The sequence below is a fragment of the Lathamus discolor genome, chromosome 1 (genome assembly GCF_037157495.1).
Source record: "Lathamus discolor isolate bLatDis1 chromosome 1, bLatDis1.hap1, whole genome shotgun sequence".
NCBI lineage: Eukaryota > Metazoa > Chordata > Aves > Psittaciformes > Psittacidae > Lathamus > Lathamus discolor.
The window spans coordinates 6184097-6207601 of record NC_088884.1 but is presented as its reverse complement, the minus strand read 5'-3'; the positions used below and the strand labels follow the sequence as shown (position 1 = coordinate 6207601).

At 52.3% G+C, this 23505-nt stretch overlaps 2 protein-coding genes across 2 annotated transcripts; both read right to left on the bottom strand.

Moving 5' to 3' along the window:
• Positions 1 to 1057: 1057 nt before the first annotated feature.
• LOC136011572 (tubulin alpha-3 chain-like) lies at positions 1058 to 4328 on the bottom strand. Its single transcript, XM_065673588.1, is given in 3 exon segments — positions 1058 to 1896; positions 1899 to 2075; positions 4279 to 4328. Coding segments are annotated over 3 exon segments (843 nt in total). The 5' UTR covers positions 4295 to 4328; the 3' UTR covers positions 1058 to 1246.
• Positions 4329 to 7309: 2981 nt separating this feature from the next.
• Positions 7310 to 11859, bottom strand: UCN3 (urocortin 3). Its single transcript, XM_065673726.1, has 2 exons — positions 11777 to 11859; positions 7310 to 7789 (listed from the first exon to the last, which is right to left on the bottom strand). The coding sequence occupies exon 2, from the start codon at positions 7778 to 7780 to the stop codon at positions 7310 to 7312; it is 471 nt and encodes a 156-aa protein (XP_065529798.1). The 5' UTR covers positions 7781 to 7789; positions 11777 to 11859.
• Between the last annotated feature and the right edge of the window lie 11646 nt (positions 11860 to 23505).

Here is a 23505-nt window from a genome sequence, read left to right as displayed (position 1 = left end):
TACTTCCTGCTTTGTCCCATCTCTTTTTCCCCTCTGGAGGGAAGTCTGGACATCACTTTGGGATCTACACCAGCTCCCTGCAGAGAGGCTTTCCCCAGCACATAGAACTGCATCTGGTGGGGCCAGGAGCTCCAAAGCAGGCAGAGGAGAGCCCATTAATCACATCACCAGCACCACCAGTCCAAGCAGCATTGCTCCCCCAAGCAGAGGGCAGCTGGAGGTGACACAGCCCCAGCAGATCCCACCTTCTTGGAGTTGGGACATTATCGCTCCTGGGAGCCCAGCTGAGTAATAGCAAGTGCAGACAGGCTTTAATAGAACCCTCCACTTGCTTCAGGGTGTTTAAGCCTCCTCCACTACAGCCAAGAGCCCTTCAATTACAGCCTGGCTGCAGATCCAGATCCCCATTGCATCCCAGCCAGCTCCTTTCCTTGGGTCACTGACTAGGAGGAGAGATCCCAGTGGAGAAATAACCTGCTGCAGTGCAGGGGATGTGCAGGGATCAAGTTAAATCCCCTTTTTCTGCTCATTAGCTGCTTGCAGTGATTTCAGCATCATGATGGAGAACAGCCGTGAGGGAAGAAGTCTAATTGGGAAGACAACCCCAGACTTTACGACTTACAGATCAGACATTGTTTGGGTGCATTTGAAAGGGTCCAACAGACAGAAGTATTTGAACTCCCATCTCAACTTCCAGGGCTGGCAGCAGGACGTGGATTGCTTTAGCAGAGCCCTGCATGGTAGCAAGGGACCAGACAAACCTGATCTTGCTCTATTCTATGCCTTGGGCAGAGAGCAGCACAGAAACCCAGAGCCAGGCATATTGAAGCACACACAGAGGCCTTGGGAGCCAGTGCCTAAGTGGGATCAACAGCGCAGTGTTCATGCTAACACCCCAGGGCAGGGGGCACTCATCCTAATGTCACTAACCCCAGCAACTACAAGGAGGGCAGCCCTTTAGGTAGGGCTGCACTGACCAAGGCAACATGGGAACAACCCTGCAGCCACCACCTGCACCCCACCATGAAGCGGTTTGGCAGCACATCAAGACAGGAGATAGTTTTGGAGGTCACCATTTATTCAGTCAATTGTACATACACAAGACTTGGACCAAGAGGTGCTTTTGGACAAGCTTTAAGTTCTAAAGCCACAATTCCTCAGACCCATCCCACAACTGCCTCCTCCGGCAGGAACTAGGAGGCAGACTAGGGTACCTGAAAGCTTCATCCAAGCCACCATGCAACAGTTAAAGTAATTCACCATGAAGCTCCCTTTCATCAGCCAAGTCCCTTCCAACCTCCTCATAATCCTTCTCCAGGGCAGCCAGGTCCTCCCTGGCCTCTGAGAACTCACCCTCCTCCATGCCCTCCCCTACGTACCAGTGCACAAAGGCTCTCTTGGCATACATCAGGTCAAACTTGTGGTCCAGGCGTGCCCAGGCCTCAGCAATGGCCGTGGTGTTGCTCAGCATGCACACAGCACGCTGCACCTTAGCCAGGTCCCCACCGGGCACCACAGTGGGAGGCTGGTAGTTGATGCCCACCTTGAAGCCCGTGGGGCACCAGTCCACAAACTGGATGGAGCGGCGCGTTTTGATGGCCGCGATGGCCGCGTTGACGTCCTTGGGCACCACGTCACCCCGGTACAGCAGGCAGCACGCCATGTACTTGCCCCGGCGTGGGTCACACTTCGCCATCTGGTTGGAGAACTCAAAGCAAGCGTTGGTGATCTCTGGCACCGAGAGCTGCTCGTGGTAGGCTTTCTCTGCTGAGATGATGGGGGCATAGGTGGTGAGGGGGAAGTGTATCCGTGGGTAAGGCACGAGGTTGGTCTGGAACTCAGTCAAGTCAACGTTGAGAACACCATTAAACCTCAAGGAGGTGGTTATGGAAGAAACTGCCCAATGAGCCTGTTGAGGTTGGTGCAGGTGGGACGCTCGATGTCCAGGTTGCGGTTGCAGATGTCGTAGATGGCTTCATTGTCCACCATGAAGGAGCAGTCCGAATGCTCCAGGGTGGTGTGGGTGGTGAGGATGGAGTTGTAGGGCTCCATCACTGCTGTGGAGACCTGTGGGGCTGGATACACAGAGAACTCCAGCTTGGAGTACTGCACTGTGTTCCACCATGAAGTTTAAGGCCATATTTACTCCTGCTTTCATACACCTTCAATTGCTTACAGGTGATTTCTGCTGTACAGAGCAGATACAGCTTGTAAATAATTTCCTGTTTTATCAGCAAGGCCTACCCTGAAAGTCACATATTAGGTTATATGGAGACTCATGATAGTAGCAATCATGAAGATTAGGAAGAGACTGAAGGCCACTAAGAGGTTCCTCCTAATCCAAAACCATCTTTGTGTTCCCACAGCACTTATGAGAGTCTACATGGGGGAAACCTTGTGCTCCAGAAGCAACCACACAAGGCAGGAGAGGCCCAAGAGGAGACATTCAGCCAGAAGCTGAGCTGGGACATCGGGTGGGATGAGATTTTGGATCAGGATTGACACAGGAATAGGACAAAACAACTTAACCTGGACAGTTAAATCACTGCTTGTTCTCCTGCTTCAGCTGGTGGCATCTTTAACCCCTCATTTTCTCCTCCAGTCCCAGCCAGCAAGATATACACCCACATGTTTTCATAGAATAGTTAGGGTTGGAAAGGACCTCAAGATCATCTAGTTCCAACCCCCCTGCCATGGACAGGGACACCTCTCACTAAACCATCCCACACAAGGCTTCATCCAACCTGGCCTTGAACACCGCCAGGGATGGAGCACTCACAACCTCCCTGGGCAACCCATTCCAGTGTCTCACCACCCTAACAGGAAAGAATTTCCTCCTTATATCCAATTTAAACTTCCCCTGTTTCAGTTTTAACCCGTTACCCCTTGTCCTGTCACTAGTTGTAGTGGCATGGTCAAGCTGACCATGAGCCAATTGCCCTTCTCCACTATCACATCTCTTGGTCAGGTCAACCACAACCAGAGCCCGAATGCAGAAGACCCTTCACATGGTTCTTACCATCCTCTGAGCCCTCTCAACAACTAACTCAGTGGTATCCTTCCCAATGGTGTAGGGACCCTGAGCATAGCTGTTGGCAGCATCTGCTTTGCCACTGATGAGAAGCTCTGGGTGGAAGAGCGTGCAGGAGGTCCCAGGCCTGATCTCACCTGGAGAAGGTTGAGACCTCATGAGCGTCACTGGCACAAGACCCCCTACCTACCAAGGGACTTGCACTGATTGAGATGCAGTTTCACATGGATGCTGCCAGCCCCACCAGCAGTTTAGGTGGCCAACACTTGAGGTCAGAGAAGGTGCTCCCCTACACAGACCCCACCAAGAGGCCTTCCATGACTTACCAATGACAGTGGGCTCCAGGTCAACAAACAGTGCTCTGGGCACACACTTCCCTGATCTTATCTCACTGAAGAAGATCCCAAAGGAAGAGTTTGCTCTCCCTGAGGCTGTGTTGGAGGGGATGATGCCATCCGGCCCCATCCCATGCTCTAGGCAATACAGTTCCCAGCAGTAATTGCCCATCTGGACACCTACTTGTCCAATATGGACAGAAACACACTCCTTCTGCATGGGGATGGGAGAGAAAAGGGGGTTAGGAATGTGCACTGAGGAATCAGACTAACACTGGCACTTCTGGGTGTCTTTATAGAGCATATGGCCCATACCTGTTTTTTACCTGTGGCCTGGGCTGAAGATCCAGCCCAGCAAGCCTCGAATGATCTTCTTGGCAGAAGCCTGGCCCTACCAAGCACAGAAACAGAGCACCAACACCCTGTACTGAAGCAGAGGGTCCTACCTGAGGGTTAGGATCTAATGCGTCAGCCCTCAGCCACCACAAACAGACCCACACCAGCCCCAGTGCACCAGGGACAGAGCAGGGATGCCGAGCCAATCTTCACAAGGAGACCTTCACCCCGTGCTCCAGGTCTGCCTCAGCCCCACAGCAGCGTTAGGTGGGCACCGAATTAAGTCTTGTATTAGATGCCACCAGCAAGACCTTCAAAGCATCTTCACCCAGGGGGACAGGCAAACCTGAAGGCAATCAGGACAATCCTCCTCAGGCTGGGAGGAGGGAAACACCGTCCTTGCAAAGCCAGCCCAGGTCTGGACACCCCCAGGGACAAGCTCTGTACCCTTAGGAGCTCCTTCTCTAGGGTTCACAATGCTCTTCCATAGCCCATAACCAATTTCACCCCCAAGGAAGCCAACAGAACAGCCAGCCACAGCCATTAGAGAGCAAATCCAACCCCATGGCTACTCACCATGGCTCTGAACCATTCAGGCTCCTAACACAATCACCTCTTTGAGAGCATGTCCTGCATGCCTCCCTATTGCACCTTTTATCAGGTAGGGCTGGGCTCTCTGTTAAAGGGCTCCCTCCTTGTGTTGGCATCTGCTGGCAAAGGGCTCAGGTGTTTCCAATGGAGAGCAATGGGGGCTCATCAAGGTGCTTTGAAGGACTTGCACCTGCAGATCCATGGGGTTTGGAGTTTATTTGGCCTTTAAATATACATTTAGCATTGCTCTCCCTGTGACAAGGGGGGCAAAGTCAAGTGCAAGGTTCTGCCCCTGAGCTGGGGCCATCCCAAGCATAAATAGAGGCTGGGGGAGACTGGATGGAGCAGCTCTGAGGAGAAGGGCTTGGGGTGTTGGGTGATGAGAAGCTCCACATGACCTGGCCGTGTGCATCAGAGCAAACTTGTTATTGAACTCAGTAAAAGTTCGGGTTTCATCCCTGCTCATCAGCTGGGTGCTGATGGAGATTTCACTGCTCCTGTTTCCATCCAGCTTCCTCCAACCTCTGTCTGTGTCTCAGCCCCTCCAATCAACCCCTGGTCTTGCTTGGCAGAGCTTGGGAAGGAGGATTCATAACGAAAGGTTTGTCCAAGCCAGTGCTTGGGTGAGACTCCCCATGGGGATGCAGCTGGGGAAGGAGCATCTCTGCTTCCCCCATCACTCACTATCAGCTGGTATCTGCTGTCCCCATCTCAGCTTTCACGTACAAGCACAGCCTGGTGCCAGCAAACACCTTGGCCCATCTCCTCCCATGGCAGGGGGTTTGAACCAGATGATCTTAAGGCCCTTTCCTACCCAAAGCATGTTAATGGCCTTCATCAAAGCGGGGCAGAAGAAAGACTCAAGTCACGGGGTGTTTTGATCCAGGCACTAGCACGGGGCTGAGATGTTCCCCTTGTCTAACCTGGTGCTGGGACAGAACCCAAGCAGGGCTGGTGCACATGCCCCCAGCAGCTGATGGTGGGGAGAAGCCTCTTCCAAGCCTGGGCCAAGGAGCTCAATGGAGAGAACAGGGGAAATCTATTCCCTTTTCTGCTCAAAGCAATGACTTTGGCTCTGAGCAGTTCTAATGTACTATGGCTCCTCTAGAGAGCCCTGTGCATCAGAAAGGCTGAGCCTGGACAATGTGAGGACACCTATGGCCAGACCCACACAGGGATGAGAGTGCATCCAGCTGGATGCCTGCCCAGGTCTGACTTGTTCTGTTCTGCTTTGCCTGGCCAGATGTGAGTAGGAGTGGGTGCCTCAGTTTCCCTGGGTGTAAGATGGGGACAATGCCTATGTCCTGCTGAATGAGAGCTCAATATACCAATGGGGGGTGGACGTATAGGGTGTTGGGCTTTAAAATGGTGTAAAGGACCATATAGTCCAAGCCTATAAGAGATTGCCATAAGGCAAGACCTCACCGGTACACCCTTGGAGCTGAGGCAGGAGAAGGCCATTGCACTGAGATGCTGTGGGCATGTTGGTGAGTTGTCTGCTGGAGATGTGTGGTGTGTGTTCATAAGACATGTAGATGAGGCCCTCAGTGCCTGGGCTGGTGATGGCTTTGGCAGCGCTGGGCAACGGTTGGACTGGATGAGCTTACAGGGCTTTTCCAGCCCAGCTGATTCTATGTTGGGAAGATGCTGAAGGACCCTTTCTGGGTTTGATTTTTGGGCTTCAGGTGAATTTGGATCCCGAGTCTCCCTCCTATGTGTCAGTTAGGAGCCTTGGCCACTTAAGTGTGGGCTTGCTGGGGCTGAATTCGTGTGTTGTCTCCTTTAGGTGCCCAATGGGACAGAGAGAAAATGCTTCCAGCTAGATCTCTGCAGGCATGTGGGTTCATCTGCCAAGCGTTGGAGACCTGATCCCTCTTAGTGTCCCATCTGGAATGCTACCTATGGCCAGGACCTGGATAGGGCTGGTGGGAGCTGCTCTTGGTAAGCATCTAATAGGGAAAAGAGGGACAGCACGGATGGAGACCAGAGATGAAGTTCCATCTTGGAGCTGTGCTGGGGTGTTTAGAGGAAGGGATAAATAGTCCAAGGTGAAGGGGTGGGAGCTTGGTGAGCTGGGGCTCAGTGGAGGGTGAATGGGGATGGTCTGTGTATGGGGAGGTGAAACTGTACCAGCTAAAGAGCTGATGCAGAGGTCTCCCAGGAGATGGAGAGCAGTAGAAAGGTGGGCAGGGGTGGATTGGACAACATGGACAGACTCCATAGGTGTGTCTGGAGTAGCCAGGGAAGCACCTGCAGCTCTTGGGGTCCAAACTCACCTGAGGCCATGGGGTGACCCTGGCCTGGGGCCACTCATGAAGGACCATGTGGATGGGGAGGTAGATGCTATCGCAGTTGTGACTATAGAAGGTGCTGGTGGACAAAGAGGTGGTTGCAAAGACAACCTTAAAACCTAGAGAGTATCCAGGAGGAGAAACTGGGGAATCCAAACATTAGGAATCGCATCCATTTATGTGGGCAACCTGGTTTAGTTGAAGATGTCCCGGCTCATTGCAGGGGATTGGACTGGATGAGCTTTGAAGGCTCCTTCCAACCCAAACAATTCTGTGATTCTATCCCTCCTGAGGTCCCCTGGCCAGTCCTGTTTTCCCTTCCCAATGCATTGAGGATTGTGTATAGGGACAGCCTGTGTATGGGGATGGAGTAGGGATTGGACTGTGGTGGGGGAGTGCCACGAGGCTGAGCTGGAAGGAAGTTCTGGATACCCAAAGGGTCCAGACAGACCCAACAGAGCACCCAGTGGAGATGATGAGACAACAAAGCATGGAAAACTCAAGAGATCATAGCTTTAATAGGGACCTTCCCTAGGTGACCCGTCCCCTTGCCCTGGAGCAGACACGAGCCTCTTCCCCGTGCATGGAAATGTCCAGGAGGAGCGACGGAGGAGAGCAGGGAGGAGAGAAGGACGGAGAAGAGATATGAAAGTGAGCTCGATGGGTCAAAACTATACAACACTGCTATCGTACACGGCCATCAGTCCCCGCTGGCCCATGGAGGGTCACTTCCTCCTCCCGATCTGCGCCATGAGGTGGGCATTGGCAGCCGCCTTCGCCCGCAAGTTCTTGGCTTTGGCGATGTTGAAGAGGATGTTCATGATGTTGGTGGGGACATCGAGGGAGAGGGTGACCTTGGTGCGGCGGTCGCTCTTGGCTCGGTTTTGGTACGACTTCCCCTTCACCTGCGCTTGGGACACGTATTTGTAATGGCCTTCCCCTGGGAACGTCCTTTTCCCTATCTCTTCCTCTGCCACGTTATCCCCTTCCTGCTCCTCAGAGCCCTCTTCCAGCGATGGGGACTCGAAGCTGCGCTTGTCCAAGACGGTGTTTTCCTCCGGGAGGCTCTTCTGGCCTTCGGCAAGGGCCGTGTTGAGGCAGCTGAGGATGGAGGTGGGGTTGTAGAGACGGAGAGCCCGGCTGCTCTCGGTGGCACAGAGCAGGGCGAGGAGGAGCAGCAGCCTGGAGTGGGACATCGCGGTGGCCTGTCCAATGGAGAGAGCAAGGGGAGGGCAGAGATGGGCATGAGCATCCCGCGGGGCCCGCGGCAGAGCATCGTCATCCCCATGTCCTTCCATGGACACCGGCTCAACCTCCCAGGTCCTGCACGCGTGGATTCATCTCCCACAACCCCACTAAGTCGCATCTAATCATTAGGATGAGTGGGAATGAGTTGTTTGGGGGTCTCCTCCCTTCCAGTGTCTGAAGGGGGCTACAAGGATTCTGGAGAGGGGCTCTTCATCAGGGACTGGAGTGACAGGACGAGGGGTGATGGGTTCAAACTGAAACAGGGGAAGTTCAGGTTGGAGATAAGGAAGGAATCTTTTACTGTGAGGGTGGTGAGGCCCTGGCACAGGTTGGTCTGGGTTTGCTTTCCTCTGCTAACTTACTGCTTTGTCTAAATGATGCAAGAAGCTGTGGCTGCCCCATCCCTGGCAGTGTTCAAGGCCAGGTTGGACACAGGGGCTTGGAGCAAGCTGCTCCAGTGGAAGGTGTCCCTGCCCGTGGCCGGGGTTGGAGCTGGATGGGCTTTAAGTTCCCTTCCAACCCAAACCATTCCATGATTCTATAAGCTCATGGAGAGGGCAGCTCCTCAGCCCTTGGTTTTGGCGTGCTGGGTGGGAGGTGGGATGTCCAAGATGCTTTGAAAGCTGCAGCCTCCATGGAGGGGAGGATTTGGTCATCCCTGTGTCAAACACAAGTGCCTGCTGCAGGAGCGCTTGGTTTACCAGGGTCCCTCCTTGCCTGGGGCAATCTCTTGTCAGTCCCCATGCACCCATCTCCACCTTGCTGATGCCTCCCCACAGTAGCTGTGAGAGCCATTGGCAAAAGTGGGGTTTCCTTTCAGCTCCTCGCTCAGCCTGAAGCCACCAGAAATGTTTCTGTGCTCCTTCAAGCCAGCAATTGCCCATCTACCTGCTCATTCCACTGGGTCCAAAATGGGCATGGAGAAAGGGATACAGCCATCCCCAGTGCTGGGGATGTGATCTAACGCCCATCCAGTGTGATGGCCCCATGCCCCTTCTTCAACCCTGGCCTTGGGTGCTCCAGGGATGCTCATTCCCTGTCCTCCATCCCTAGGAGTCCCCCTTTACCCCGGGTTCAGGACAAGCTGTCCCATTTGATGGCACATCCAGGGTGAAGTCCCCTCGTAGACAGCCCTGACTGGGGAGCTGAGGGGACCACCAAAATCACTGCACAGCAGCATCATCCCTGCTGTCATTCTGGGGTCCTGAGGTGGGGATAAAAACCTTGGAATAACCCTCCAGCTCTGCAAAACCTCCCATCGCTGAGGCCAGGCTATCTGGGATGTGACCCATGGCTCTGTATGCCCTTCTGACCACCAAAAAGGCTGCATGGGGTCTCCTGGTGGGTGCCTTTGCCCATGTTGAGGACTGACCTGTGCCCCCAGGGCCAGCCCCTGCATGAGCCCGGAGGTGTGTTGGCATTCCCAGCCTGCGGGCCCCATCTTGTGGTAAGCGCATCTCATGGCAAGCCCCGGTCCGGGGACAGACCCATGGGGTTTGGGGACCCGACGTTTGATGTGGGGTAGTGAGATGCTGATGTATTTCCTATGAGGATTCATTCATGCTGACGTGATTCCCATGAGGAATACGGAGGAGACAAAGAGGCTGGGGAAGCCCCTGAGGAGCAGGATGGCTCCTGGGAGTCCCTGTGGATGTCGGTGTCTTGGGGCTTGGGATGGGGTTTGTGCCCTGCTGCAGGAGGGGCGGCTGGTGGGGGAGATGTCCTCAGACTGATCCAAATCGAATCAACCCTTTTGTCCCCAGTGGCTCTCAGCCGGGAGCTGCTGCACCCTCAAACTGCTGTCACCTGAACTCAGCCCTGTGGATGGGGAGATGAGGATGGGTTTATCCCATTAATCCTGTCCAGAGAAGGGCACCGGAGCTGGTGCAGGGCCTGGAGCCCAAGTGTGATGGGGAACGGCTGAGGGACCTGGGGGGGTCAATCTGGAGAAGAGAAGGCTCAGGGGGGACCTGATGGCTCCCTGCAACTGCCTGACAGGAGGATGGAGCCAGGAGGGGCTGGGCTCTGCTCCCAAGGAACAAGGGATGGGACAAGAGGAACCGGCCTCAAGCTGCACCAGGGCAGGTTTAGATGGAGTTGAGGAACAATTCCTGCCCCAGAGGGTGCTCAGGCATTGGAACAGGCTGCCCAGGGCAGGGCTGCAGGCACCGTCCCTGCAAGTGTTCACACACCGTGGAGACGAGGCCGCAGTGCCATGGGGCAGTGGTGGCCTTGGCAGCGCTGGGAATGGTTGGGCTGGATGAGCTTAAAGGGCTTTTCTAACCCTGTTGGTTCCATGACCCTATGATATTCACTTGCCCCTGCACAGAACCCCACAGAGCTCCTCGAGGCACCAAACACCCCCGTAACCCTGCCCTGCATTGAGAACATGCAGCAGCCGCAGCACAACCCAGGCAACACCAGCAAGTCCCTGTAGGATAAGGGAAGAAAACCCTTCCAGACATCGAACCCACACGGGTTTGGAGACCCAAATCTCTCCTTCCTTCAGCCCCAGATCAGAGATTTAAATCCTGGCGCATCGTTTTGGGTAGCAAAAGCTCAACAGGATAAAGATTGTTCTCCCACTCCAAAGCCTCCCCCTTTGCTGTGCTTCAGCCCCAGATGAAGCAATTCCCATAGGCACTTCTTTGCATCCCCTGCTAGCAGGATGTGGGATATGGATTTACAAATGGCTTTTTTTTGCATCTCTATCTGCAGCCCCTGTTCTCCTCCATGACCCCAAGCTGCTGGATGTAGAATGGGAATGGTACCCAAAGCTGCTGGGAGAGAACTGCTCTGGTTGGAGCTGCTGCTGCCCTCTCTGAAGCCACAGAGCAGCATCTCCAATAGCTGCTTCCCAGCAGCTATTCCACAGCTGTCTGAAACCGGTGGCATTCAGGAAAACCCATTGGGGACCTCAGGAAAGGCAGAGCAAGGGGGAAACGTGGCTGAGACACATGCCCACCCTGTGTCTGTTTTCCTGGTCCTTGGCTGTGGTGGGTATACTGGTGGAAAGAGCAAAAATCAAAGGAAAGCAGAGCCCGGATCTGCTCGATGGGCAGAAAAAGCTGATTTTGCAGGGTTTGTTTCTATTTCCATGGTGGGTTTGTGCCTGGGCACACCAGGAAGTTTGTATGGAGCAAGGAAAGAAGCTGGAATTGGGGTTTTCTCCCCCCCCCCCCCCCCCCCCCCAAAAAAAAGCAGGAAAAGAAGAAAACCCACATGTGGTGGATGTGAGGAAGTCGGAGCTAAATCTGCTGCTGCTCCGGGTGACCTGAGGGTGCTGCTCCTGCTGAGGGGAATTGCTGGGATGCCCATGAGGAATTTCTAGGCATTTATTGAGGTGGTGCCGACAGGCACAGCAGGACCTGCTCAGCTGAGGAGCTGCCTCTTGGATTTAGAAGAGAAAACCACTCGGGAAGGCGGCTCTGGCAAAGTGGGATCAAAGCTGCTCCTCGGCACCGGAGGCACTGGATAAAACTGATTCTTTCCCCATCAAAAAGTAAGTCTGGGGTAAAATAATGCTGTGGGTAAGACCTCTGGACCCTTTAAACTCTCTTCATGTGATGCCACCTCCACTTTCCTAATGAATCCCTCCTGAGGATGCTGATTCCCAGGGGCTCCACAATGCAAACTGGCCCCATGGGGCTGTGCCCTCCTCTCCTCCCCATCCCTGTAATCGCAGCAGTGATTTATTGCCCCACTTTTCCATTTCCCAAGATTTCCCAACTATCCCCAGCATCCAAAAATCGATGTAACACTAAAAAAGAGATTCCTTTGGTTAGGGGGGAGCCTCGACACAATATCCCAAACTGCTTTTCCCGATCCTGCCTTTTTCTCGTGGAGAAAAGCGGGATGTGCTCTCCCAAGGAAAACACTAAAACACCTCAACTTTGCGCAAATAAAGCTGCTTTATGGTTAATAAATGAAACCCAGGCACTCACCTGGTAGTCCTCAGTGGTCGGGATGGGAAGGGACTGCTGTGGGCTCACTCCAAGGAGAGAAGCATCAGGCGAGTTGCCCTGAACTTCTGCGCCCCTTGCTTTGCTTTTCTTGTTCTTAAAGAGGGCTCAGCTGGTTTTATTCTCTCTATGGAAACGCTTTTCCCCTCCCTCGTGTATATATAAAAGTGAGTGATCACGGGGTCGGAGTCGTAACTCCAGACGTGGAGCCTTCGTTTGGGCATGATTTCATTAAGCTGAAATCAGAGGGAGCTGGCAACGTCACGGGGCTGCGGCGCCGCTCCCCATTCACAGGAGCCAAAAAGGAGGGGGGACAAGGGCAAAACCAGACGTCTGACCCTGGCAGCCTGGTGGGAGTTATCCCCAAACGGGGCTGTCACTAATGCTGGGACACACAAACACGTTTTGCCCCCATTCCTCCAGGTAGCAAGGCACTTGGTGCAAGGATGCTTCAAATGCAAAGGGGTTTATGCCCCCTAAGGATGCCTGTTGGGGTTTTCAGCTCTGATTAAGTGTTATCCTAATTAATGTGTTTCTATATGAAGAGTGGAGCTGGTGGAGGACCTCAGCAGGGTTTTGCCCCAGGCCAGATGATGTTAAGATCCTTTCCAACCCTGACTATTCTATGGTGCTATAACCCCTACCCGCAGCAGGGACAGACTTGCCCTGCTCACACTGCTCTGCTCTCTGCCTAATTTCCCATCTCAGGGGGCTTTTCTCCTCCCATGCAGTCAGGAAAACCTGTGGAAGACTGGAAATATGGGGAAGTTCTTGCAGGATGGGGTTGCACAGTCCCAGAGGCAGCATTTGAAGAGGAGGGGTTGCAAGGATTATGTGTGTCCTGGGGACAAAACCCCTCGAATTCCCCAAAGACACTGAGATCCAGCAGGATTAACTCAGGTTGCACCAAGACAGCAGCAAGGCAGGAAAACCCCCTCTGGTTCTGGTTCTGGTGCGGTCAGAGGGAGGTCTCCTCCAGGGTCCCATGGCCATTGGTTGGCAAGGAAAAGTGCCTTGTGCTACAAAGAGGATGGGGATGGAGGTCTCCTTGCTGGAACAGGGGTTAATCCATGGGCTGACACCCAAAGGGGTCAGATCCCTGGTGGAGGGTTCCCTTTGACGGTCAGTGTGGGTTTGTGGCCCCAGGACCCTGCTCAGCCCTGCCTATTGATCAGAACTCCCCTCTGCTTTGAGATGCCATCACCACCCTGTCCTAGCAAAGGGCTGGTGTGGTGCAGCTATCCTTGGGAAGGGACACATCCTGCTGCAGGTGGGCAAAACCCTCTGAACCCCTCCATGAAAGGTAACAGCAGCCAGTAGTGACCCTGGATGGGCTCTGAGTTGGAATGGGGAGATATTCCTTCTCCTGGACCACACAGACAATGGACACAGCAGCTCCTTTGGGCACACGGAGCTGTGACTGTGGATATTCTTGGATGAGCCTCTTTGAGCTTCCCACCCAGGCTTTGAAGATGCTGGTTGGTGTCTGAAGGGCAGTGACAGTTAAAATGAGAGCTCCCCTTTGGCTTCTAACCTAGGTAGAGTGTTCTGCCCTTGATCACCTCCAGTTGCTGGCTGGGACACATCAGGATCCACTCCTCCAGCAATTCACTCCTCTTCCATTTTCATGTCATGGTTTCACCTCCTGGGTCGATGTTTTCTTTCCCCTTGTTCACTGGGCCCTGGGAGATGGTTTGGTTATCCCAGTCCTTGGAGCCTTCAGTTGTATTTTTGGGCAAGAACACTCATTTTCAACACCAAGAGCTGGGTGGGAAACTCCATTAGAAGGACATCTCCACACCAAGAGGGAGGTAAATCATCATCTGGCCCATAGTCCTCTCTGCTCTCATGGATTCATTTATTGCAGAGGGATGAGGTGTCTCTAAGGGCTTCATGGTCCCTGTAGCTGATGAAAGCCTTGGGGAAGCAGTGATAGATGAGAGCTATTCCCAACCTGTCCCTGATGGTGGAGGTCCGTTAAAAATCATAGAATGGTTTGGCTTGGAAAGGGCCTTAAGATCATCCTGGTTTAACCCCAAAATAGTTTCCCCTTGTTATTGTTCAGATTCGTAGGTGCTGATTCTCAAACAACATTCAGCTTCCCCCAGCTTGGCTTGTGTCCTGCCTTCCCTTGACCTCCATAGGGTGAGATGGGCTTGAGTAGCACAATTACCCAGTAGCTTAACTAGTGCTGGTTGACCAAATAACATGGCAGGGCAAGGGCTGAAGATTGGCAGAAGGCATCTAAAGCTTTGTAAAGCACATGCAGTTCCTTGGGTGGTGCTAAACTCCATCCAGGTTTGATTCAACCCAGGTTTGACCACCCAAGGAAGAAGGCTTCATGCCTGGGGTGGACAGTGAGGGCTTCACCAGCGTTTCTCATAGCTTATTGGAGAGATGTGTTTTGCATCCTCCTGCTCCCTGAGGGCTGCAGATGTTGACTGTGGCCCTTGTGGGGCACTCAGGAGACCTTTGGACCCTGTTTGGCTCAGACCATTGACAGCCCTGCATGCTTCAGGGTGGGTTAGGGACCCACCTCCCCTGCTTTTGTTGGTCTGCGGATGGAAGAAGGGGGTTGAGCATGTAAATACATACGGATGGGAGCTCTAAGTGCTGACCTGGCTAATGGTCATGTCCCTGCCCATGGCAGGGGGTTGGAAATGGATGATCTTAAGGTCCTTTCCAACCCAACCTCTTCTATGATCCTATGGAAGTTGTGTTGGCACTTGAAAAGTGGGTCCCCTCTGCCTACCAAGGGGGACATCTCCATCCTGTGCCCTGGCATCACACCCCATTGGGGTTGGTACCCCAGAAATCAAGGCCTGGTGCACGCCTCTGACACAAAGACCTGGTGCCCCTGAGCACCTCCAAGAGTTTCAGATCTTCAGGCCAAAGCTGAAGCGCTGCTGTTGCCAACATCACTGGGAAGCTGGGATTCTGGTACCTGGGGAAGGGAACATAGGTTAGGGAAAGGTGGAATATCAAAGCAGATTATTGAATCCATCATCCTAAAGCCCACTCTCCTCCGGAGGTGATGGATCTTTAGCTTATTTCAGTGCATCTCCAAAGTGAATTGAACTACATGAAGACTGTAGGTTGGGACGGGTAAGGTCACATAGGAGATGGCTGCTCCACCTTTGCAACCATCCCATCCCTTGTGATGGGGTGTTTGTCCTTTCTCACTGAAGCTTTCCTGAGGTTGAGAGGAGAAGGTTTGAGGTAGTTTTTATCCATTGCAACTGCTTCAGGCTGTCCCCATGGGTTATGCATCTGAATGGTTGGAAATTGGGTGCTCAGCTCTTCCCGGCTTTCTGGCTGGCTTGGGGACATTAGGAAAGGGCCTATCCACAATCCTAAGGGATTTAGGAGGTGCTGTGGGACCCTGAGGAGGTGTTTGTCAGTGCCAGCACCTACTTGGGCTCTTTGGTGTCTGTGGCTACTGCTGCAGCCTTGCACAGGAGGGTGACAAGTGCAGTTACTCACCCCCAGCATGGGTCCATCTTCACATGATTGACTTGAACCTCACCCCATTTGACTGAGCTGGGTGCCAGTGGATCCCAAAGGTCTCAGGGGAGCAGGGCACAAGAGCAGCCTAAAAGGCAGGGAGGGACTTAAAGCCAGGCTTGAGACAGAGAATCCAATGGCTGCAAAGATGAAAAGCGATCAAACCAACCTTAAAGAAACACTGAATTTGAAGGAATGGCAAATACACATGGGTCACGCTCCAAAGTCAGTCCTGCTGCCAGAATGGCCCATGTAAATGTGAGTCTATTCATTTTTATCCTTCAGATGACCAAAGCTATCTGAAGGAGAAGCTGGAGAATGGAGGTGAATGTGCTTCCCATCATCCAGGGAATAACAGGGGAAGTTCAGGTTGGAGATAAGGCAGAAGCTTTTCCCTGTGAGGATGCTGAGGCGCTGGCACAGGGTGCCCAGAGAAGCTGTGGCTGCCCCATCCCTGGCAGTGCTCAGGGCCAGGTTGGACACAGGGGCTTGGAGCAACCTGCGCTAGTGGAATCCCTGCCTGTCCATGGCAGGGATTGGAGCTGGATTAACTTTAAGCTCCCTTCCAACCCAACCCCTTCCATGGTTCTATGATTCTATAAAAGCTTTGCTGTTAGAAAGGGCTGGTGCAGGACAATGTCCTTGCAGGAAGCAAATCCACACACCAGCCATGAAGTCTCCACAGTGATTTTATTAGGAGAAAATAGGAAAGAGAAGGCAGCGCCCAAGAAAGAAAGATGGAAGAAGTCAAATCACTTGGCTCATTCCTATCAGTCTGCTTCCAAAGCAAACCAGAGTTCCAGCTGTCACTGGCTACCTCAGTGGGAAGATCCCTGCTTCCTCTTTGCTTTCACAAGGGATCAGAGAGGAGACTTTGCTGCACAACTGGAAACATCACAGCATGAAAATACCCCCAGATGACCCTAAGAACATCCTGAGGTCCCCATGGGAGCTGGATAACCCCAGAGGACCCTAAGAACAGCCCAGGGCACCCATGGGAGCTGTGTGATGGCCAAAAGGCCTCAAAGTACCAAAAGTTTTGATGGAAATGACCAAACTTATGATAAATGCAGGTTTTGTCCCTCGCATCCTCGCACGTCTCCCTTATGTTCTGTCTCTTCGGGAGCAGGACACCTTCCCACCTCTCCACAGCCTCTCTTGCTCTTGCTGAGCTCAATTTCCATCTGTGAATCATTTGAAGCCCAAATGTGGGCAGATGAACAGGATCTTATTAAAGTTTCATCATTACAACCATTCCACTACCGGGAAAAATAAGGCAGAGCAACACCAGCACCTTGAGAGCAAAAAGCATCCCCCAAATGGGGAGATTTAGGTTAGATATTAGGAAGAAACTCCTTACTGTGAGGGTGCTGAGGCTCTGGCACAGGGTGCCCAGAGAAGCTGTGGCTGCCCCATCCCTGGCAGTGCTCAAGGCCAGGTTGGACACAGGGGCTTGGAGCAAGCTGCTCCAGTGGAAGGGGTCCCTGCCCGTGGCAAGGGATTGGAACTGGATGAGCTTTAAGGTCCCTTCCAACCCAAACCAGTCTGGGGTTCTATGATCCTAAATAGCAGCATGGAAGCTTTGGCTGGCCTGGGGAAGCAAAGGGAATGCAATGTGATGTCCTGCTTACTGCTTCCAGCACCGGAATTGCATAGAGAAGTCAGACATGGATGCCCTTTGTGTCTATAGAGGGACAGAATGGAGTTTTCTGGTTCACTCTGCCCCTTCTTTATTAATCTAAGGCTCAATTTGCATTTTCAAGGCTGTGGAGGGAGGGTTTGTCCATCTTCCCATAACCCTACGGCAAACAGCCCTTCCTCTCCAGTAAGGCTGATTTCGGGGGGTTTCTCTTCCCATAACCCCATTTGGGGGCGATTTTCACTCTTTTCAACAGCTCAGCAGCAGCAAATCCCTGCACATCTCTCCAAAGCGACCATGCAGTGGACATGGAAAGCCCTGCCTCTTGAAGCTGGCACGTGAGCAGAGGAAGAAGAGGACCTGGGGACATGGAGTCAGCTTTGCAGAGCTTGAATTATCGTTTCCCCTTTCTTGCCCTTCTTTTACGTCCTTGGACCCCAAGTCTTTTGCTGCTGCTGCAGGGTCACAGGGGATTTACAGCCCTGACTTTATGCAAAGCACTTGGCGGCCCGTAAGGAGCAGTTACCCAGCCCACCAGCAGCGCTTCGTGCTCCTGGCAATTATTCAGCTCTGCCCTCAGGTTCTGATACAAGTGTGATAGCAAAAAGCCTCTTTGGGATAAAATGGGCTGGGGCTGTTTTGCAGATTCCTGTATGTGCTCCTGCAAGAGTGGCTGGGCCATACCCCAAAAGCAACTGCATCACTGACAGCCGTCAGGCATGAGACGAAGCCTGCTTTCCCTCCAAAGGAAGAAAAGAGCAATGGAAATGAAAAAATAACCTTAAATCCTCTAAATTCCAAAGAAACGGTGAATGCCCCATCCCTGGCAGTGCTCAAGGCCAGGCTGGACACAGGGGCTTGGAGCAAGCTGCTCCAGTGGAAGGGGTCCCTGCCCGTGGCAGGGGTTGGAGCTGGATGAGCTTAAGATCCCTTTTAACCCAAATAACTCTGGGATTTTATGGAATTGTCTTCCCCGAGTGTTTGCTGCCATGCTTTTACCTGCTATGTCTCCCTTGCACCTCTACCCCTTCCCCAAAGGGGTGTTCGCACCTACCTGTGCACATGGTGCCTGCAGCTATTGTGAGCACATCTCTGGTTTGAAGGAAGCATCTAAAAGCAAGGAAAAAAAGGTAAAGTGAGTCAGCAGGAGCCTGGATCCATGTAGAGGAGCAGTGCTGGCCTCAGGGCACTTCTCCTGCCAGAGGGTTTAAACATAAAACCTATTTATACCCAGCGGAATGGAGCATAAAAAGAGCTGCTTTTCCTTATTCCTGCCTCCATACGCAGGGGTAATCCCCACTGTGAGGCTGCAGCAGCTGCACAAGGTTGGTGGGAGAGACAGTGCTCAGTAAGTGTGGTTTCTTCTCTATGGATGGGTTATATTGATCCTTGCCATTGGGATTGTGGCCATGGGTTGGCCCCTTGGCTTCGTGATCCATGGGGAGGTGCCCGGGGTGGTTTCAGGACACAGTGGGACACATCTGGGTGATGCAGAGCCCACCAGTGGGGCTCAGGGTGCTGGGCTAGGGGATGCCCAAGGCAAGGGATGGGCGAGGAGCCACCCAGAGGAATCCTAAAAGATCAAATGGGATTTACCAGGATGCGTTGGTGTGCAAAATGGGGCAGGACAGACAGCCTGAGGCAGCTCCTGCAGGACCACTGCCTCCTGGATGGGAGAGTTTCTCCTTGGGTTTCATCCTAACCCACACAGCAACGATGTCAGGGGCAAACCCGTCCCCATTTCTGCTCCTGCTTGTCCCAGCTCAGGTGAGCAGAGATGCTTCGTTGGCACAGTTTTCCAGGCTTTTCCAACATTTCCCCTCCTTTCTCAAGGGCATTCTGGCCGTTGGGTTGCAATTCCATCTTTGCAATGGGGATGGAGCTCACCAGCATCCTCCCAGCTGGCAAGAGACTCCATATCCCAATACATTGATGCAGCAATTCCTATTGCTCCAAATAGCAATGGACAGCACCCAAAAGGGCTGTGAACAGCATTCAAACCCCCACCACCCCCCATGGAACCACGGAGATGCTCAGGTCCAGCCCCGCATTAACCTCCAGAGCCTAAATTACTCCTGCTCTAAAAATACCATGTAATAATTAACCCAGTGCAGCTCAGGCTGGTGCACACAGTGATGCACACCGGGTTGCTTTTGACTCTGGAGGAGTGAAGATGAGGGCTGTTGCTGGCTCTGATCCCCGGGCACAGGGTGCAGGATGATGCTCAGGACTCTGCTGTCAGCGCTCGCAGCCGTTCCAGGGGCTGTATCATTATCAAATTACTAAATTGCACTGGCCCGGCCTCTTCATCCCTCCCCATCCATTTTCCTTTGTCAGGGTTGCTAAGGAACTGCCCGTGGACATGGATGCGCGATGAGGAGAGCTCCTCTCTCCTCTCCTCTCCTCTCCTCTCCTCTCCTCTCCTCTCCTCTCCTCTCCTCTCCTCTCCTCTCCTCTCCTCTCCTCTCCTCTCCTCTCCTCTCCTCTCCTCTCCTCTCTCCTCTCCTCTCCTCTCCTCTCCTCTCCTCTCCTCTCCTCTCCTCTCCTCTCCTCTCCTCTCCTCTCCTCTCCTCTCCTCTCCTCTCCTCTCCTCTCCTCTCCTCTCCTCTCCTCTCCTCTCCCCTCCTCTCCTCTCTTTCCTTCTTTTCCTTTCTCCTTTCCTCCTTGCAAGACTTTACCGGCTCAATGCACAAGGAACCCCCTCCTGCAAAGGGGCTGAGTGTGCTCAAGCTGTAGGTACATCTATATACATAGATACAGACCTGTGTGCTCAAGCTATAGGTACACCTATATACATAGATACAGACCTGTATACTGAAGCTATAAGTACACCTATATACATAGATACAGACCTGTGTGCTCAAGCTATAGGTACACCTATATACATAGATACAGACGTCTATACTTGAAGCTATAAGTACACCTATATACATAGATACAGACGTGTATACTTGAAGCTATAGGTACACCTATATACATAGATACAGACCTGTATACTGAAGCTATAACTACACCTATATGCATAGATACAGACCCGTGTGCTCAAGCTATAGGTACACCTATATACATAGATACAAACCATAGATACAGCTCCAGGCTCAGCTCTGGAGCTGTGCGAGCCAGACAAAACAAGTGATGGGGTCACTCATGCTCCAAAATCACCCTTCACACTGCAAACCCCACAAGGAAGTTGGTTTTAGGCGCATTAAAGCCCCAGCTTTCCACACGCTCATAGCCATGTCCTTTGCTTTCTAATGCAAGGTGTATTCAGGAATCTTCTGGTTTCAGCCTGGTTTGGAGCAATCCCAATTCCCTGCGCCTGGAAAGCATCCGGCTTGCCAAGTCCTAAAAGTCACCCCCCTCTCTGCCCTGAAATCAAATCATGTCAAGAAACCCAATTAGAGTGACATGACATTTCCAAGGAAGCTCCGAGGATGCATTCCGGGAATATTTTGGCCCTGCCAAAGCGGTTCAGATGGCAAATCAATAGTGAACATTTAATGGTAGACGTATTAAAAACCAATCAAGTTATCCATTTCCCATTATGCCAAAGCTCCCAGAGCACTGATGGGAAATTGAAGCTGCACTTAATACACCTCCCAGAGCCCTGCACAGCTCGAGCTGAGATAACTCAACCACAACATTGGGTTTCACTTAAGTCATCCAGATGCTTTGCATCTGAATTAAGTCACTTGGTGGCTCCCGGGTGAGATGCTGCTTTGGGTTGGTCTATGGTGAGGGGGCTTGAGTCAAACCACCTCTCAAGAGACTCTTCCCTTCTCCTTTGGCTCTATCTTCATCATGAAGGCGGACGAATTTGTCCCCAAGATTTGGCGTTGGGACTCCTGCACTCCTCACCAAGCTTTTGGAGCCAAAAGCTGCCAAGAGGTTGTGCATGTTGGGAGGGTAAGACCTATCTTAAGTGATCTGAAAGGAGAATATGAAGGTGTCATCCTATTTCTTCGGTGTCTGGGAACAGGGAGGCAGAAAGGTGAATTCCTCATGTTCTCAGGTCCCCCAGGTCCATTTGCTCACCCACTGCCGGCTCCAGACCTCACTGCGCTGCTGATTCACAGCTATAAAACCAATCTTCATGCAATTCCTGCTGTTACTGTCTCCTTAGACTTGATGTCAGCTTAACATGACTGCATGAATGGATTCACCAGCCCAGAGCGATGCAACCTCCTATTCCCTAATGATGCAGCCGATAGCTGATGTGGGTCAATGAAATGTGGGGCTGAGCTCCTTGGGGAAACAACCTCCAGAAGACGGAGGAAGTCTCTTTCTCCTCTTGGTTTTTGGTAAGTAAGTGCCACTTTGAGCTGTTACTGAGCTGGCTGGTGGCAGTGGTCCCCAGGAGGTGATGCTGTGCACCCTCAACTGGAGAAAGGCTCCTGGGGATATCTATTTCCATTGTCATGGTGGAAACTCATCATTGGAGCTGGTCCGGAGTTACTGCAGCCCCATAAACATGTGTATGCATTATTTAGATATATAAAATACTATATATATAAAATTCTATGTATGCTTGTGTGTGTATATAGATATTTATTGCCATTGCTAATAAAACACTCCAGGCTTTGACATGACTTTACACCTTGGGTCAGGTAGTGGTGGCCACTCGAGTATGGTAACACCATATTTCCGCTGGAAGCCATTGGTGCCTTCACTGGAGGAATGCTGGTGGGGTCATTACCATAGCCAAGAGAAGCAAGGTGTCAGGAGAGTTATTCTTATAATAATTAACGTTATTAATGAGGGTTTTATGTATTTATTTAACAGTGAGAACTGTGACATTGTCAATGGGTTAACTGGGTTAGCAGCGTGCTTCCAATATGTCCCCTTTTCCCATACAAATACGCTTGCTCCAGTCCAGCCTTGGGATGATTGGCATCAGGAAGGGTCATTTGGGGCACAGGGGTTTGCAAGCAGAGATGTCCCAGATCAAATCAACCTGAGTGAACGTTTCTGGAAGGGCAGCCCCAGCCCTCCATATGGCTGAGTTCCTTTTGCCCTACTCTTCCAGTGTTCTGACATGCCATTTCCTTTGCACAATCATGGAATCAGCCAGGTTGGAAAAGCCCTTTAAGCTCATCCAGTCCAACCGCTCCCCAGCACTGCCAAGGCCACCCCTGCCCCATGGCACTGAGGCCTCATCTCCACGGTGTGTGAACACTTGCAGGGCCGGTGCCTGCAGCCCTGCCCTGGGCAGCCTGTTCCAATGCCTGAGCACCCTCTGGGGCAGGAATTGTTCCTCAGCTCCATCTAAACCTGCCCTGGTGCAGCTTGAGGCTGTTTCCTCTTGTCCCATCCCTTGTTCCTTGGGAGCAGAGCCCAGCCCCTCCTGGCTCCATCCTCCTGTCAGGCACTTGTAGGGAGCCATCAGGTCCCCCCTGAGCCTTCTCTTCTCCAGATTGACCCCCCCAGGTCCCTCAGCCGTTCCCCATCACACTTGGGCTCAGTTGTAGGAGTTCAATAACTTGTGACCCTGGGCAAGGTCCCACCTAAATGAAGATCTTCATACCAAGGTGACACTTGACCCTGTGGGCCATGCGCTCCGTTAGGTCTCTGATTTCTTGTGCACAGGGATTATTTTCATCAAGCGTGATGGAATGAACGTTTTTCCTCTTGGTTGCAAATGCTCCCCTGGATGCTCTCAACAATCCTGGGCTGATGCAGGAGCTGAAGTTCAGGTCACTCCATGTGTCCTGGGATGCTGAGGGCCAGAGGTTGCAGCATCTGCGTAGATGGGTACCCTGAAAGCTCCCTAACCCAACCAGGGCTCTGCAGACATCAGCATCCTGCATCCTTCCTTCCAAAGTGCTCCCATCACTCTGATACCAGGGAAATTGGGGTGTTTCTCACAATAAACCCTGTTTCTTGACACTGTGGCCTCACCTGGGATTGAATAACCACTTTCCTTTGGATGGTGCTGCTCCGTTGTTCAGCTCAGCCAGGAACACCTTGTTCCTTTTCTCAGGGAGCATTTCTCTTGCCATGGTACAAGACCTGAGTGTTTTTCATGCTGAAGTACATTTTGATACAGAGCATGATTGCGAGAGGACAGGCTGGAAATATCAGGCTGAAAATGGCACTTGTCTCATTGCCAGCATTGACCAAATTCATCTTTTCTTTCCTTTTCTTTCTTTAGTAAAAAAAGCTCTTTTTGTTAGCTATGAAGGGGAATAAAAACCCCCAAAATCTCTGTTTGTCCCTCCTCAGTGCCTGGGACATGTGGGTAGAATCATAGAATAGTTGGGTTGAAGGCATCTTCAAAGCTCATCCAGTTCCATCACTCCCTGCAATGAGCAGAGACATCTTCACCTAGATCAGGTTGCCCAGAGCCACATCCAGCCTGGCCTTGAATGTCTCCAGAGACGGTGCATCCACCACCCCTCTGGTAACCACATTAAGTGGGAATTACCCATTAAGGGTAAGAAGAATCCTTTTATACCACCAGTAGCAATGAGGCAACCCTGAAACCAGGGAAATCTGAGCTCAAGCTTCCCAAATGGTGCAGAGAACTTCTGATAAACCCCGCTGCTTTCCTAACCAACTCCCCAGCAAT